The sequence below is a fragment of the Myiozetetes cayanensis genome, unplaced genomic scaffold, assembly GCF_022539395.1.
Source record: "Myiozetetes cayanensis isolate MyiCay16 unplaced genomic scaffold, myiCay2020 scf1, whole genome shotgun sequence".
Taxonomy (NCBI): domain Eukaryota; kingdom Metazoa; phylum Chordata; class Aves; order Passeriformes; family Tyrannidae; genus Myiozetetes; species Myiozetetes cayanensis.
In genome coordinates, this window is record NW_026086604.1 from 14,945,643 (window position 1) to 14,962,125 (window position 16,483).

The window sequence follows — 16,483 nt, forward strand, 5'->3', positions numbered from 1 at the left end:
CCCTACCTGAACCGTTTTGTGTTCCAGCGTAGGTTCTAATACCCGTCAGGGTCATAAATCTTCAACAGCAGCAGCATGGATCTCTCACTGAGATCCCAAGTTTATCTGAGTCGTCTTGCTCCAGCATAAGTATCGATCCCTTCGAGGGTCACAAAGTCTTTAACAGGACTCTGCTTCATCTGAGTCGCTTTTACTCCAGCACAAGGTTTTCTCTGTTAAAGTCACAAATCTCTGGTGCATCCACAAGTTCCTCTGTGAGTCGCATGGGGGGTTTCTTCACTCCAGCAAACTTCTACAGGTGGCAGGGTTTTATTTTTCAGTTTTTACCCTGTTGAAGGGAGGGAGAGCGGAAGGGAGAAAAAGCAGCTCTCCCCTCTTCGAACTTTTTTTCTCTCTTCTGTGCTGCCAGTTTCGATCTTGAAAATCCTGTTATTTCATGGTTGGAATTTTTCTGCAGTGGTTTCTCGTCTAAGCAGTTCGTCTTTTAAACTTTTTTTTTTTTCACTCTCTCACAAGAGAGAAGGGAGGTTTCAGTGCTGCACTTGCTCCCCCCGGCTCAAGCCGGGGAGGAGGGGGCCTTGGCCCTCCTCGGGCCCGCTACCCTTCTACATGGTTGCTGTTCTTAATTTCAACTGCGCAACAACTTTCTCTTCCGTTTTCTTAAAGATGTAATTAGCAAAGGCGTCACTGAACTTTTTGATTGGTTTTTTGTCCGGAAATCACCTGGACAAAACCATCCTCAGCCCCAGGGATGGGCTGGTGAGTAAAACCACGACACCTTTACTTTTAATATACTTTAATATACTTTTAATATACTTTAAATATATTTTGTTTGGAAAAAAGTCCTTTTGCTGTTTTTGAGATTTCTTTTAGGATGAGAATTGACTTAGCAGCATGAATTCTGAGTTTAAGGGCTGTGATATCCACTTACAAAGGTAATTGATTCATCTCAGAACAAGCTAGTCCTAACCTGTTTGTAAGAAGTAAATTTATTCTTTTAAATATTTTTCCTATCATATCCTAATATGCTGTATGTCTGTTATTTTCTTCAGGGATAGGATATCCTGAAAATAGCAAAATACAGTCATTGAGGGCTCACCATATGTTAGTATAATAGTGTTATAATGTGATAAGCACTTTCTTAATATTTCTTATGTATTTTAATATTTTACATCAAGTTTTAACTGATATTGCTGTTCACTATGTGGAAATTTTTTCTATGCTCCAGTAGGTCTTGAGTTATTTTGTGGAGGTGGGGGTTTTTTTTTTTTTTTTTTTTTTATTTGGGACTCCTGCCCATTTCTTGTCAGCTGGAGCTATTAGCTATGAAAAATAATATTATTGATGTATGTAATTATTTCTAAGAAAGGTTTATTTTGTATCTGGCCATTGGTCTTTCGGCCATTGATGTAGAACCATCATCTTGGTGTAAAATTATGTGTAGGTTTTAAATACAGGATCTTCACAGATCTGGAAAAACTGTCTTTCATTATAACATAATAATGTAGTCATAAAGCAGCCAAAGAGGTATTTGCAAAGCAAAAGTAAGTTTAATACACAAATAGCCACATGAATCTTTTGATGTTCAGATGAACTCTATTGTAGTACATGTGCACCAAATACATAATAAGAAATTGCTGTTATTCATTTTTGTCTCTGTGAAAGGAATTCTTGTATTTTAGAACAATATAAAATAAAAGTAATCCCACTATTCCTACTGATTGAAGAAGACAATGTTATTTTGATTTTCTTCATCAGTATATGGTTCCTTGTACCTAACCCTGTTAGAATACCAAAACCATCTGGAAAACTTGTGATGACCTTATAACTCATACTATTCACAGAAAGAAATCTTCAGTAACAACCTAATCCTTTCAGGATTTCCACGTTATCCTCTGTTTTGCTGTCTTATTTTGACAAGAGTCTATTTTCCAGTTTATTCCAGGCAACAGTTGAAAAGGTAGAAATTCTAAAGGTTAACAGTTTTATAAGATACAATTTGTTGAGCACTGAATTTAGATACAGTTTCTGAAGTAACTGTTGATTTACGAAGTTTCTTAAAGATAAAATCCTTTTAGAATGCTTCCACTTGCATGTCCAGTCCAACTGTTGCAATACACAGAGTCTCCTAACCAGGAGATAACATCTTTTCAAAACACAGAGCTACTAGATGAAGCTCTTATCTTTTGATTCCAAGGCATTGTATTGAAGAAAACAATGTCACTTTGGCTGAATTTCAACCTGTAGCAGCACATCATGGGTCTTTTAATTGATAATTATTTATGCAGAGAATTGCAGTATTCTCCTAATATATATTTTTTTTTTTTTTAAACCATTAAATTCATTAAACCATTAAATTGTGTGTGTTCAAATGGTTAAGTTACCCAACCAGATACATTTCATTCCCTGGTTACACTAACAGTGCTATTTTACATGATTACAGAATTTAAATACACTAATAACCAGCAGTTTATTACTCATCTGTGTTATTATGTGTATTATTAAATATGCATTTATAGCTAAAAACATCTTTATTATAAATATTTCACCATAGAACTTTTCACCTTTCATTATTTATCTTTGAGTTTTTGTTTATTTTCCTTTCTAATTCTAAAATGATGCTATATTTCCGCCAAAGTCCAGATACAGTGATTTAATTCAATCTTACTGTTACATCCTTGTACTTTGGGAAAACATAGCTAGATGTGAAATATTTTTCTGTATTTCTTTTTTTTATTATTTTTCTGTATTTTTTTTTTTTTCTGTAAGAAGAGTGTTTAGCATAGTTTCTAAGTTTCAACTGAAGCAAGTGGATTTTTTTAAAAACATGAAATTTTGTAATTGAAAAAACATAAATTTCATCTCTATTGAACAGGGAATGTTACTAAAATGAAATATTAAGGTAGTAATAATATAATTGTAATTTCTGATAACAGCTCTAAATATGTTTTAAAGGATGGTTACAGACTCTCTGCTCCTCTGTAAATTTTCTCTTACTCTGAAATAAGGTTTTATCACTTCTTTTCATTCTTCTATGTTTCCCTCTTTACACATTTTCCCTTAGTTTTTTACTGGTTTGCCTCTCTTTTTATCTATCACTCACTGTAAAGCATGCTAAAATTATTTTTCCAAACACTTTAAACAAATTATGTATGTTTAATATTTGGATTTATTTTAAACTTAAGAAATTGGTTAACATTATTTTTTCCTAAAACTTTTTTACTCAGCACGTAATTGCACATAGAAATATTATGGTCTCTTTCTATTTGTGCTTTAGTATTAACATCAAATAGAAAGAATAGAAGGTTACATGAAGTTCCATGTAATTTTAAACAGCATAGCTGCCTGTTCATGTTTATAGATAGAAGTGAAGATTGACAGATAGAACAATCAATGGTATAGTTTAGGAGGTCTTATAATACTAATTTTGTATCTTACCAATTTGATTCAGCCGTTGTTCAGAAATATACTCCTGGGTTTTGTGTGTATATGTGCCTTTGATTCTTTGTGGTTAGTTGTTTTGTTGTGGTTTTTTAAGTCATTATCTGCTGTGAGAGGAGGCAAGAAGAGAAGCCAGGAACTAACTGTTGATTTTGTCAGGATTCCTCTGAGCAGGAGGAGCCACTGTTGTAGGCTGCTCTGTGTGCTTCCATGGAATGTGATGATACAGCTGAATGCTGTGCGAGAAATTCTATTATACTGTGGTTTTCAAGACTGTTGTTGCTATACTAGCTTTCTTGTGTGCTAACACAAGAGTTACAGTCATATAAAGAATCACAGAATAGTTTGGTTTGGAAGGGACCTTTGAATATCATGTAGTGAATCCCTCTACCATGGGCAGGAATATTTTTCAGTAGATCAGGTTGTTCAAAGCCCCATCCAACCTGACTTTGAACACTTTCAGGGACAGGGCATCCACAACTTTCTGACATGAAAATAGTTCCTTGTTTTTAACAGAAAACCTAACATGGTTCTGAAATATGAGTTAAAAATCTCCTAACAGTTATCTCACTACTGTGATCAGATTTTTAAAAATCCTTTGAATTATAGTTCTGACATAACCCAGAGTTGTTGGATCAACTTATTACCGTAATTACCTTATGCCTTTTGACTCTTATATGTCTTTGTAATTGGAAAAGATATCTCACAAACTTGAAATTACAGTCATCTTACTCCTTTATGTTATAATTCAAAGTGACCTATGCATCTTCAGGGTAAGCAAATACCCCTTTATTTGAGAATGAAATAAAAGGATAGATGTGATCATGTGGACTAGGAGGTTTTCCACTTCTGCCTGGAGTATGTGTATCCAACTGTTCTAAGAGAAGTAATGAATTATTTGTGTACTTGTTCTGTGTTGGTGAATTAAACATGGTCAGCAAACATTTGTTCTGCTTTGATCTGTACCTGATTTGGCTTTCTGCACAACATTTGCTTTAGCAATACAGAAAGCATAGTTAATCAAGTTGGTTGGTTGGTTTTTTTTTTTTTTTTTTTTTTTTTTTTTTTTTTTTGGTTTTTTTTTTTTTTTTTTTTTTTTTTGTCATTTGTGGTACAATTTTCATACAAAAAAATATATATTTCAATATCCTGAATCTTGCTTAAACAAGTCTGAGATGGGAATTATAATACTATAAGTAAAAAATAAAAGGTTCTACAACACACACCATAATTTGTTTAAACATCTTTTCAAATCATTAAAAGTACCACATTGTTTTGCACAACAGAGTTTATTATTCTGTGAAATTATAAACCAGTGAAATTCCTAGGTTAAAATAACTGAGGTGCATTCTCATAAGACTGGGTAAAATAAATGGCAAGAACATTCAAGTGATCCTGAAAACAAACATAATCCCAGAAAATTTAGTGTTACATTTAAAATTAAAATTATTTTGTCTGTTAAAAAGTAAGGAAATACTCTTGTCCTTGCACTATATTGCCACATATCAAGACTAAATAAAAAGTGAAGGAAGGAATTGTAATAGTTTCTCAGTGTCTATTAAAATACCTGGTACAAAATGCAAAAAAACCCTTAATTAAAATTATTGTCCAATATGATAATAAGTGAAAATTAGTTAGTAATGCCTAATGAAGCATTGCCACAGGTGTTTCTTTCCGGGTTTTTTTGGTGACTAATTTGTAATTCAAGATTTTGGCAATTAAGGTTTACTTTTTGGAATAATATCAGTATTACTTGGAACACTTTTTTCCCCTGAAGTTATATTTTTTCTGCTTCTTTATTCTTGTAATTATTTTTTTCTGTATTTGTCTGGTAGAAATAACACAGCTATTTTTCAACTGTACCATTGACTATGTTAGTTATTTTAATAAATTACTCTTATAGAAAAAAAAACTTCTTTTCATTAATCTATGTGAAAATGTATGTATCTGCATGTATGTATATTTATGCACGTGCATGTATATATATAAATAAATATGCATATAAATTTCTAGAATTCTTTTATTTTCATTTAGTTTGCAAGTCTTTATGAATTTCTGTGTTGGAGAACTTAAATCAAATATATTTCCCCCATAAAAAAATTCAATAAAGATCCTTTAAAACATTATAATTATGAAATATGCACTATGATTTTAACTCTTCATGTTTTTTAACATACGTTTATTAAAATATTGAAATTTGGAAATATTTTTGCAGCCTCCAATCATGGACATATACTTAGATACATATGTCATGGTCATATACTTAGAATTAGATTTTAGATATTAATAAATGTTAATAATTTTGAACCAGGTCACATTAACATTACCATTATCAACATTATTAAAAAATATTTATGTGTTTTCTTAAAATATACCTTAACATTTTCTTTTAATTGCAGCTGAATGTGGAGCATCTACGACAAATAATGAAGGAATCTTATTGTCCCCCAATTATCCTCTTAACTATGAAAACAACCATGAATGTATTTATAGCATTCAGGTACAAGCAGGGAAAGGAATCAATATTTCTGCCAGAACATTTCACTTAGCCCAAGGAGATGTTCTTAAGGTATGTAATCATATAACTTATCTGTTATTTCTAAACTTGTAGTTCCTCGTATCACTGAAGTTTATCTGAGATAGTACAGCATGAGGTAAGTTGATATTAAGAATCTCTTAGAAAATATGTTTCTCAACTGGTTTTGTTTTTAAAAAGTTAAAAATTAGACAACCTGAGGTGTCTCAATAATCTTAAAAGATCATTTTCTGACCACAGATAATTAAAGAGATGGAAATCATAAACCTAATGTTGCCTTAATGTGTATTTATATTCTATTTTTAGTGTTTCATTTCAATCAATGACATCTTTTGATTTGTTTACTTCCTCAGTATCTTCATAACTTCAGCTGTGATCTAAACATAACACCCAGTACTTTAATTTAACACAGGCTGCATTTTGTACATGAGGTTTACACCTTAAATGACTCCAATCTTGAGTAGTATGTCACGTCCTGCAAAATGGTAAGCACAGGAATTACATGTTTATAGAATTTCTGCATTAAAAAAATAAACAACAGAGGGAAAAACATGGTACTGGAGCCTACCACAGTCTATAGAGCAATTACACCTTATAAATTCAGTAGCTTTTACAGTAGATTTGTTCATAGATTTTGTTACTGCACTTCAAAAAGTATATTTCCAGATGCATATATTGCTTAGCCAACTACACATTTAAAGATAATGTTGATCAGGGTGTCTTTTTAGCACATACCGTCTGCAATACCACAGCAGTGCAACAAGATATCCATAAAGCGATTAAATAATTGTCTAATTCAAATGGTTAAAAATGAAAAGAAGTATTATGTTCTTCTTAAAACACAAGAAAAGAAAAATAAACTTAAGGCTACCAGATACCCAGAATGCACAGGTATGTTTATTTTTATATTGAACTCACTGCTTACTTCAGAAGCAAGTAGATACCTTGTAATTGTTACATTAATCAATATAGAAAGATTTGATTCAAAAGTTTCTTAATGGCTATTAATAATATAGTTATATTAATAATATATTAATATTATATCATATTATATATTAATATAATATTGTTGTGTTATATTAATAATATACTTATAATATTAATAATGTTGACAATTGTATTAATATATTTAATTATATTAACAATATATAATTATTCATTAATATTTATTTATATAGCATGGGAAAAAACCAAAACAACCAATCAACTAACCAAGCAATTAACAAAGTTGTTCAGTTTAATTTTAAAATATTCAGAGGGTGTATGCAAGTATGTAATTTTAAAAATTTTGGAATTTTCTAATGCAATAGAAAAATCAATGAAGTACTGGTAAGATCTTTAAATTAACCAGAATTAGTATCAGATTTGAAGTCAGGTCTTTCTTACATTTGGACTTGAATCATTAATCATTCAAGTAATTATCATATGCATGGGCTGCATTTTTCTCAAAACTTTTTAGGTTGAAACCATTCAAATCTATTAATTTGGTTTAAAAATCATAGGACTGTAGGGATGTTAGCTACAGTTATATACAGTTAGATAAATATAAATGGATATGAATGTAAAGCAACTCAATTTTTTTCTTCCTTTTCTTTCTTAATCATTTAATACACATACAGTTTTGAAAGATCTATACATTTATGATTTTTTCGAGTGCCGTTAGTACGATATGCACTGCAGATGTTGAAGTTAAACAGAAAATGTTAGCTCAGAGGCTTTTAAAAGAAAATTCTGCTTTAATACTGCTACTCAATTAATGTGAAATTAGGAGTAATACAAAATTAATTATAGATAGAGGATTCAGCTATAAATGTCAGTGGTAGAAATATTAGCTGTGTTTTGCAGGTGCATTTTTTAAGTAAAACTAGTCTTGTGTAATTAAAGTGTTTGTTTTTCAAGTCAGCAGGCTTTTATCATAATAAGAACCTGGAGTTACTCCCACGCTATTAAAAAGAACACCAAACCCACCATAAAAACCAACTACAAGAAGTAGTTCTTATGATTGTCATCCTTTTTCAGTCTATCTGACATGATAACAAGACAGAGGCACTTGACCTTTGATATTGTGGGAAGAAATGATATCTGTGGAACCTGTTGCATCTCTACCTCCTTTCTTAGATGAAACTGTCTTAATTCTGTCACACTGTTTTTTAACGTGTTCATTTGGTAGAGGAAAATTCTCCAGGAATTAGCAGTCACACATTCCAAAACTTTTCTCACAGACCCAGTTCTGAAGTTTCTATTGATCCCCATTATTATTGATTACTTTTCATCTCCAGAAGCTGGAAAAGAGCCAATGGAAGATTTTGTGTCTGACTGACTTGGTAATATGCCTAACATTTATGATTAGTATCTTCAAGATCAAGAAAGTAGTCTTGCTTACCCACATATTTTTTTCCTGTATTCCCTTAGACTGATTTATGTTAATCCCAGTGAAACATTTTTGAAGATAAGTTTACTGGAACTTCCTTTTATTTTTGTAGAACTCGAAAGTGAAAAAAAAAAAAAAAAAAAAAAGAAGGGACTAAAAAAACATTAGTCTATTTTGCTGACTGTAGAGAATAAACTCTTGACTACAGGAGTAGGTAATTCGGGTATACTTTAGTTCTAAATTAATCAATAGTCAACAAATGCTGTAAACCTATCTAATATGTATCACTACTTTGTAAATGGAAGGAACTTAAGTTAAAAACAAAAAAAAAAAGGGAAAAATTATCATTCAGTCTTACAAAAAACAGTCTTACAGAAAATGGTAATACACAATTCCTCTTTAACTGTGAACTAGGGAGGGTAAGGAATTCACTGTTTTAAAATCAAAATACATAAAACAACAGCTTCCAGATAGATCTTCTTTCCCCAAAACATAAGACAACCCCATAATATTTCATAGTTAAACTCAGGTTTTCAGTAACTAAACTTTGATTAAGAAGTGGAAAATGCATCTCATTTCATCAGAGCTGATAGATGAAAAATCTGACACAGAAATTAATCATATGCTTTTTCTTGCAGCTAACATTTTACACTGCTAAAGCTATGCAGCTAAAATTCCATTCAAAGTCTGAACAGACTGAGTATTGTAATAAACTTTTGATATGTTCTTTAATGAAGTCATGAGGTCTGCTTCTTACCACATGAATTAACTGACCATGGATCACAATTTTATCTGACAAGCACTGTGATTGAAACAATGAAACAGCAGTACTGGGAATGCAGCATTAGAGGGAAACAGCATATTTAACACAAATAAATCACCTTCCTTACTGTTACTCCACAGGCAGAGAAAGAGGAGTTCCTTTTTATCGGTTTTGAGCTGGTATAAAAAAGAGGTTTCAGAGCATATAATTTGTTTTTATTTGCTTCATTTAGCATGCAGTTCTCTTGTTCTCTTTTTGATGTAACTGCTCTGGCTACTTACATTAATGGTGTAGTTCTTGTGGTTTTTATTTCAAACTATAAGAAATATATAACTCTCACTGCATTTTTTGTGTAGAGAAATAACCTGCTCTTGACAGTGTCACATCTTGTTTTAATATTTTTGAAAGTTACATGAAGACATATGTAGAGGATAAATGAAGAATTTAAGATCTGTACAGTTATTATGTGCTAATCCATGTAACGTTAATCTCAGAAACTCTGTAACAGTTGCTTCTTTCTTTAAAGTTTTACTGATAACTGAGTTTGTGCACTATTTTCCAGAATCCAAAATTTTTCTACTAAACTACATATGTGGGAGGCAAAGAAAAAAAAATTGTTTCCAAAGTATGAGAATATTTCTACCTGCTTTTTTCCCTGCTTTTTTCTCCATCTACCAGTTTTTCTTGTAAACTCTCTAGTCTGTGATAGCTGTAAGCAAATCTTTTAGATCTACACAGAAAGGAACACAGTTGCTATTCTTCTTTTGCCTGAATAGTCCATTGTTAGTGGTGAACGCTTTATTTGTGTTCAAATCAGTCGAATGTAGAAAATGTTCTTCTGAGTCAAAGATATTTTAATATACTTTTTTATTTTATGGGGGAAAAGGTACTTTTATTAAAATTGAAGCTCGAACAAAGCTAATATGATTGTTTTATTTCTTTTCAGTATATTTCATCATAAACAAAAATGTACCTATTTGGGATACTAATTAATGGGTAGTTTTCTGGTAATGCTTGAAAAAGAAACCAAACCTCCACCCCAAAAATTGGGCAGGCAGATTCCTCTAAGTAAACATAAAACAAAAGACAGAGGAACAGAAAGTATGAAAAGGACTGAGATGGCAAAAGAACATTAGTTGTTTCTGCGGATCTTTTTTATCTTTTGTAGTACATTATGTGCTTGGCCTTATGCAGAGTGAAAGCTGACGTACCAGGGCATATTGCACCTGTGTGGAAAGTATGGATTTAAGAATTATTTTGATACTTTAATGAAGCAATCTTGCTTTCTTCTTTTGCTAGAGCACTCAGGGCAGCAACAGAAAGGTAACGGTGTGTCAGTGAAGAAAATAGAACTGGCAATCAGGATTCCCTTTCCCTGTGCTTGGCCCAGCACTGTTTGCTCTCCTGCCAAATATGGAGGATTCAGTTTTACTGCGTTTGTTCACTGTCTCATCTGTAGGCCAGATTTGAAATGTGTTCACGATTTAGTTTTTGAGGAGGTTTGGGCAAAGGCTTTGAGGGAAGGTGAATTTTGGACTTTTTGCTAATTTGTTTCTTAAGAATCTCCATGTTTGTTATCATAATACTTCTAGCAATATAATCTGGAAAACACAAGTGCGAAATAGGTAATAAATGTAGGGAACAAAAAAAACCCCAAAACATATGGGCCCTTTTCTGTCTTTATATTAGTGCTTCTATTTGCATGTGATATACATTTGACAGGGCGTTGACAGCCTCAGTTCTGAGCTGCTGATTTTATGTTATTTCTTCTCTTTATAAAGGCACAGATCATCATATCCATATGTCTTTTATGTTTCAATGGAAAGTCTCAAAAATAGTTTGATTAAAATGCACAGATTTAATACATTCACTTCATGCTATTCTCTTGCTAAAATTACATAGTTAAAAAATTTAGCAGAAAAAGGTCATTAATTTCCATTTAAAATTTGTTGATAATGGAGCCAGTCAAAAGATTAGCAAGTTTTATTTGCTAAGTGTGAATGCAAACATAAACGGCTCCTTCTCAAATTGAACATAACATCTACTAGTTCAAATCATATTTGTATAGTGTTCACTGCTATCATCCTTCTCTATAACATTTCAAAATATTATTGTGATATGAAGAACTTTAACACAATTCTCTGTGTCTTTGCTCCTCTTTATGAATTAATCATTTAACAGATTAAGCCTTTAAATAGCTGATAAATACGGACTTCTGTTTTCTGAATAGCTTGTTACTGCTTATTCAGGCATTATACAGTCATGAATCAATTATCTTTGCATTAATGTTACAGGATGACTTTAAGAAAAATATGTCCAGCCAAATAATATTTTCACGATGATTATTGTTGGACTTGACTTTAGCACCCAAGTGACTTAAATCCAGGTCTGTTGGGAAGGCCTAAAAGAAAGAATATTCCTATATTAAAAATAAGCTAATGGTGCTACCTTAATTAATGTATAATATAATTCACATTGTCTCCCAGAACAAATTATGAAACTGAATTACTAACTCATTCAAAATCTTTAGCTCCCACCTAATTTTAAAGAACCTCCACCTAATTTAGCAAAGTTAGAAAGAAAGTGCTGGTTCTGCAAATCTCACAAGGATCTGTTAGCACTTTCTTTGCAAGCTAAACTGTACCATTCAAATCACTGTAAATTTCTGGTTAATTTCTATTAAATCAAATACACAGAAAGATGATGTGACATAAACTGAAAGTTGTACTAGAAAACATGCATTCATTATTCTAAGGGAGACCCACTGTCTCAAGAAAAGGGGTTTATGTTACTCTGAGTGTCTGAAAGACAGTAACCAAAAGAAGAAAATTAATTCAGTTTCATGTTCAAATGGATCACAATCCTGCCTCAGCCAAATGCAGTTTTCCTACTCAGAAGAATCAGTTCCAGAAGTGTTAGGGTACTTTAAATTCTGTTCCTTCATAGAAATTATATAGGCTTAACAGTATTATACAGTGGGACAGCTGGTTAGCCCACAAAGTAGAATTAGTGTTAACAAGAGATGACAGTGGACTAATGCAAAAAGTTTAATATGGTAGGACATCTAACAAAACTGGCAATGAAGTATGTGTGGGGAAATTCTGACATGAAGAAAATTTTTATCATGATGTGGCATATTGGAAGTTCTGGTAAGACACTGAGAATAGTTGTTATAACTTATTAGCAGCTTCCTTTGGTTAATTATTAGTGATACACATATAGCATGAAATGGATTATTCTTATAGAGTGTTTAAAAATAAAATAAATCCTGAATCCTTGGGTATTATTAGTTATAAGTACCTTGGAGAAATTAGGAGAAAGAGCATCATATTCAAGCCGGATTTTCTCTAAGTCTGTCATGATGTAAATATCTCTTGTGGGTAGTTGTTGTTCTCCTGAAATAGGCATTTTCCTTTCAGTTACTAAAACAAAACTAAGTAAATTTCAGAATTAATTTTTGCAGGGGGAGTAGGTTATTTGTTTTTGTTGATTTTTTTTTTTTGCTTGTTTTGTAATTGTTTTTTATATTTTTCTGGCTTGGTTGCTGATCTCACTATAGTTTTACAGAAGTTTTTTAAAAATATAAGTAATCTATTTTAATATCGCTATACGTATTTTGAAATTACTATTTATTTGATAAGCATTAATTGCACCTTTTTTTCTTTTCTGTAATGTCTTATATTTACTCCATTTCAGGACAATGGCATTTAAATTGAACTTTGTTTGGAATTTATTTGCTTGTGTCAATAAAAAACAAGGAATGATACCAAGTAGTTTTGTTGTGCATCTTAAACTGCTGTACAATTATTTACTCATTACAGATAGCTGGAAATCACTTATTTGTTTTATTTCAGCATATCATTAAATGTAAAATCTTTGTTATTACTAAAGACATGAGGATTTATGAAAATAGGATTTGTGTATGTGAGTCATTTTCACAGATAGGGAACAGGCATCATAATACTTCACATTCACTTTGTTGCCTTACTAGTATTCCTGGAGTATTTGTTTTGGTTTCATTCTGATGAAGATTCCTGTTTACAAATACAATCTTCAATTAAATTTCTAATTAATACAACTAGATTTTATTTAGAACTGTAGACAATTTCATATTTTTTACTAAAGTTTTACAAATTTCCTGTATTGCAATTTGAAAATTCTTCAGAGGCCAACTTACTGATTTGTGACTGAATTTTTTTGTAAACCACATTAATCAAAGTTATATTTATTGTAGAAGTCCCTAAATAAATCCTATGGGACATAATGAATGTATTAGTGATTATTGTGAAGTTATAGGTTTTTATAGGAATTACAGGAATACAACAACCTGTGATGCTTTAAAGCAATCAAATTTTAGGGAAATTTGCTGAGAATTATTAAAGGATTGTTCTATATATTTAGTATCTGATGAAAGTTTCTGTTTCAAATGTGGAAAAGAACAACACTTGAAGAAAAATAAATAATAAAAGTGCTGTGTTCCAATTTACATATAGATTACATTACTCTTTCAACTTACAGAAGCAGTTGCTAAATTTATTTCCTACTCTCCTTTTACTTTATAGTTATATTTGAACCTCTCCTCACATGGAAGAAAACCACCACAGGTTTATATAATAAGCCAAAACTGGGGATATGTGAGCTTTTCTGTTGTGCCATCTCAGTGACTTGAGGCAGATACAGCTACAGAAAACAGGTGTTTGCTGATAGGCTGTGATCAATGTTACATTACTGACAGTGAAAGAGAAAACACAGATTTAAAAAGACTGAGATGATATGGCACCTCTGCCCACTTCTATTGTTATGCAAAAAAGGAACTGACATATTTTAAACTCTGGAAGAATTACCAGAATTAAGAGATGCAAATAATATATGCAAATTGTACTTTGACTTGACTGGCGATAGATCTCCCTTGGCAGAGTTGCCCTCCCTCTAAATGGAGATGTACAGAATTATTTTGTAAATAAAATGAAGCTTTCTTTTCTTCATAACTGTAAAATTCACATTTTTTTACAGATCTATGATGGTAAAGACAACACTGCTCACCTGCTGGGAGCATATACTGGGGCATCATTAAGAGGCCTGACACTAAGTAGTACTTCAAATCATTTGTGGTTGGAATTTAACTCAGACATGGAGGGCACTGATGAAGGTTTTCAGCTTGTGTATACCAGTAAGTATTTGAGAAAACAGTAGTAATAGACTTATGCTTTTAAAGGAATGAAAATCATAAGATGAAAATGCAGTTAAATGACAAATACTTAAAAAAAATAACAGCAAATCGCTCATCAACAAAATATACTTCCATAATCATACCTCAAAAGACCCAAAATGTGTAGCATACTGAAACCTTGCTTTGGCAATCATTTGTATAGTCTGATACTTAAATCATTGTCCTTTTTCTAGAGGATTATTTTGAAGTCTTTTTCAGTGTTGGAAAGCATAAGTAAAATAGGGTAAGTTTCAGTTAATTGTGTTAGCACATAAAAATTTAGAAGCATGTGAGTATTTTTAAACTGCGACCAAAACACTTTGTTTCATGAAGATAATTTATAACTAAAGGACATTCTCCCTCTTAAGACTCATGTTTGATACTTGCTTTGCATTTTTTTCTGAACTTGCGTTGTTGTTTAGAATCATCCAATTTGGAACCAAAGTGATAAAGAAAGGTTCCTAACAAAATCTTTTTACCTATATGTGGACTGAAAAAATTAAACTATAAACCTGAGGAGAGGAAAAATCTTTTCAGATCTCTGGCTTAGAGGGTATATGGAAGCAGCTATACACATCTGTTTTATCAAGTGTCAGCTTCTGAAAATGTATGTGACTGTTGCACATGACTAGTGACATGTAGTGTATATGACTTTTTTTAGTATCTATCTATTTCACCATCCCTGAATTATAATATAAATCTGAATTTTTATCAAGCAGGACAGTATTTTAAGTAACTCTGCAGCTATCAACACCCTTTTTTGTCCCTGTGCCTAAATCATTCATTTTTCACCTGTAAAACTGTTCTTTTGTTTCAAAAACTCTACATCATGTTTTTAAAATTAATTCTAATAAAAAAAATAACATAAGTCTTGCACAATGAAAGGAAAATGTTTCAAGATACTAGAGAGTATGTAATTATTTTCAAGGTGAAAGTTGTATAATTATACCCTGTAGTAGCATGTGATAGCATAGGACTGTACCCTTTGATTAAAGATAGGCCTTTTGGTGCTGTGTTACTGTATAAGTGTCAAGGTATTTGATTTTTCTTATTTATATAGGTACATCCAAACCCAGCACTTGAACCTTATAATTAACATTTTGTGTTGCTTGAGACAGACATGAGGCATTAATCAGGCATTGGAATGGGCTGCCCAGGGAGGTGATGGATTCTCCCTGGAGGTGTTTACGAAGGGGTTGGATGTGGCCATTAGTGCCATGGTCTAGTAACTGTGGTGGTAGTGGATCAAGGTTTGGACTTGATGATCTCAGAGGTGCTTTCCAACCCATCTGATTCTATGATTCTTGGAGAATACATATTCCTAGCCTGTGTAGTTATTAGCCTGAAGAGTGCTGAATGTTCTTTTATTGATATTGGTAGAACTAGATGAGAGAAAGTAAGTCCAGATGAGGGCCATGAAGATGATCTGAGGGCTGGAGCACCTCTCCTATGAAGACAGGCTGGGAGAGATGGGGCTGTTCAGCCTGGAAAAAAGAAGGCTCTGGGGAGATCTTATCTCGCCTTCCAGTATCTAAAGGGAGCCTACAAGAAAGCTGGTGAGGGACTTCTTACATGGGCTTGTGGTAATAGGACAAGAGGTAATGGTATTAAACTGAAAGAGGGTAGGGCTAGATTAGATACTAGGAATTAGGAATAGTTCAGTCTGAGCTCTGTCTGGGTGGATGTATCAGCCAGGGTGGATGGTGCAAATCCCAGTCAGAGCTGAAGCCTCTGCTCTCAGATGAGTGCCCACCACTCTGCCTTGAGGGTCAGGTGTGATGAGTGTTTTTGGCTTATGCAGATGCTCACAGAGTGGTGCCAGTTTGCTGGGTTATGTGGGCTTCAAGTCTCTCTACTGAGCCAGTGAAATGTTCACCCTGTCAAAGAAGTGTTCTCCCTGTGTGTCCTCCTCCACAAACTTCCCTGCTATGCCTCACTCCCTCTTTGCCTGCACTGGTCATATACACATTTAGGGCAGCAAAAACGCTTCCAGTAGCCACACTTAGGAAATGGAGTTACATGATCATCTTCAAGAGGGAAGCGATCAGTTAATAAAAAGTTTTCTTTTATTCGTCTATAATCATCTCTGCTGTCCAGAGATGAGGAAATCTCAGAGATCAAGGCAGATTTTAACTTCTTTTCACACAGTGTGATCAGCAGTTT

General features: G+C 32.6%; 1 protein-coding gene across 6 annotated transcripts in view; it reads left to right on the forward strand.

The window, feature by feature from the left end:
- The window catches only part of CSMD3 (CUB and Sushi multiple domains 3), a 605,611-nt gene that overhangs the window by 388,828 nt on the left and 200,300 nt on the right, over positions 1–16,483 (forward strand). For all 6 annotated transcript variants that reach the window (XM_050305446.1, XM_050305454.1, XM_050305462.1 and 3 more), the window contains 2 exons: positions 5,841–6,010; positions 14,125–14,281. In XM_050305446.1, coding sequence (XP_050161403.1) covers positions 5,841–6,010; positions 14,125–14,281 — 327 coding nt within the window. The remainder of the gene's footprint in view (positions 1–5,840; positions 6,011–14,124; positions 14,282–16,483) is intronic.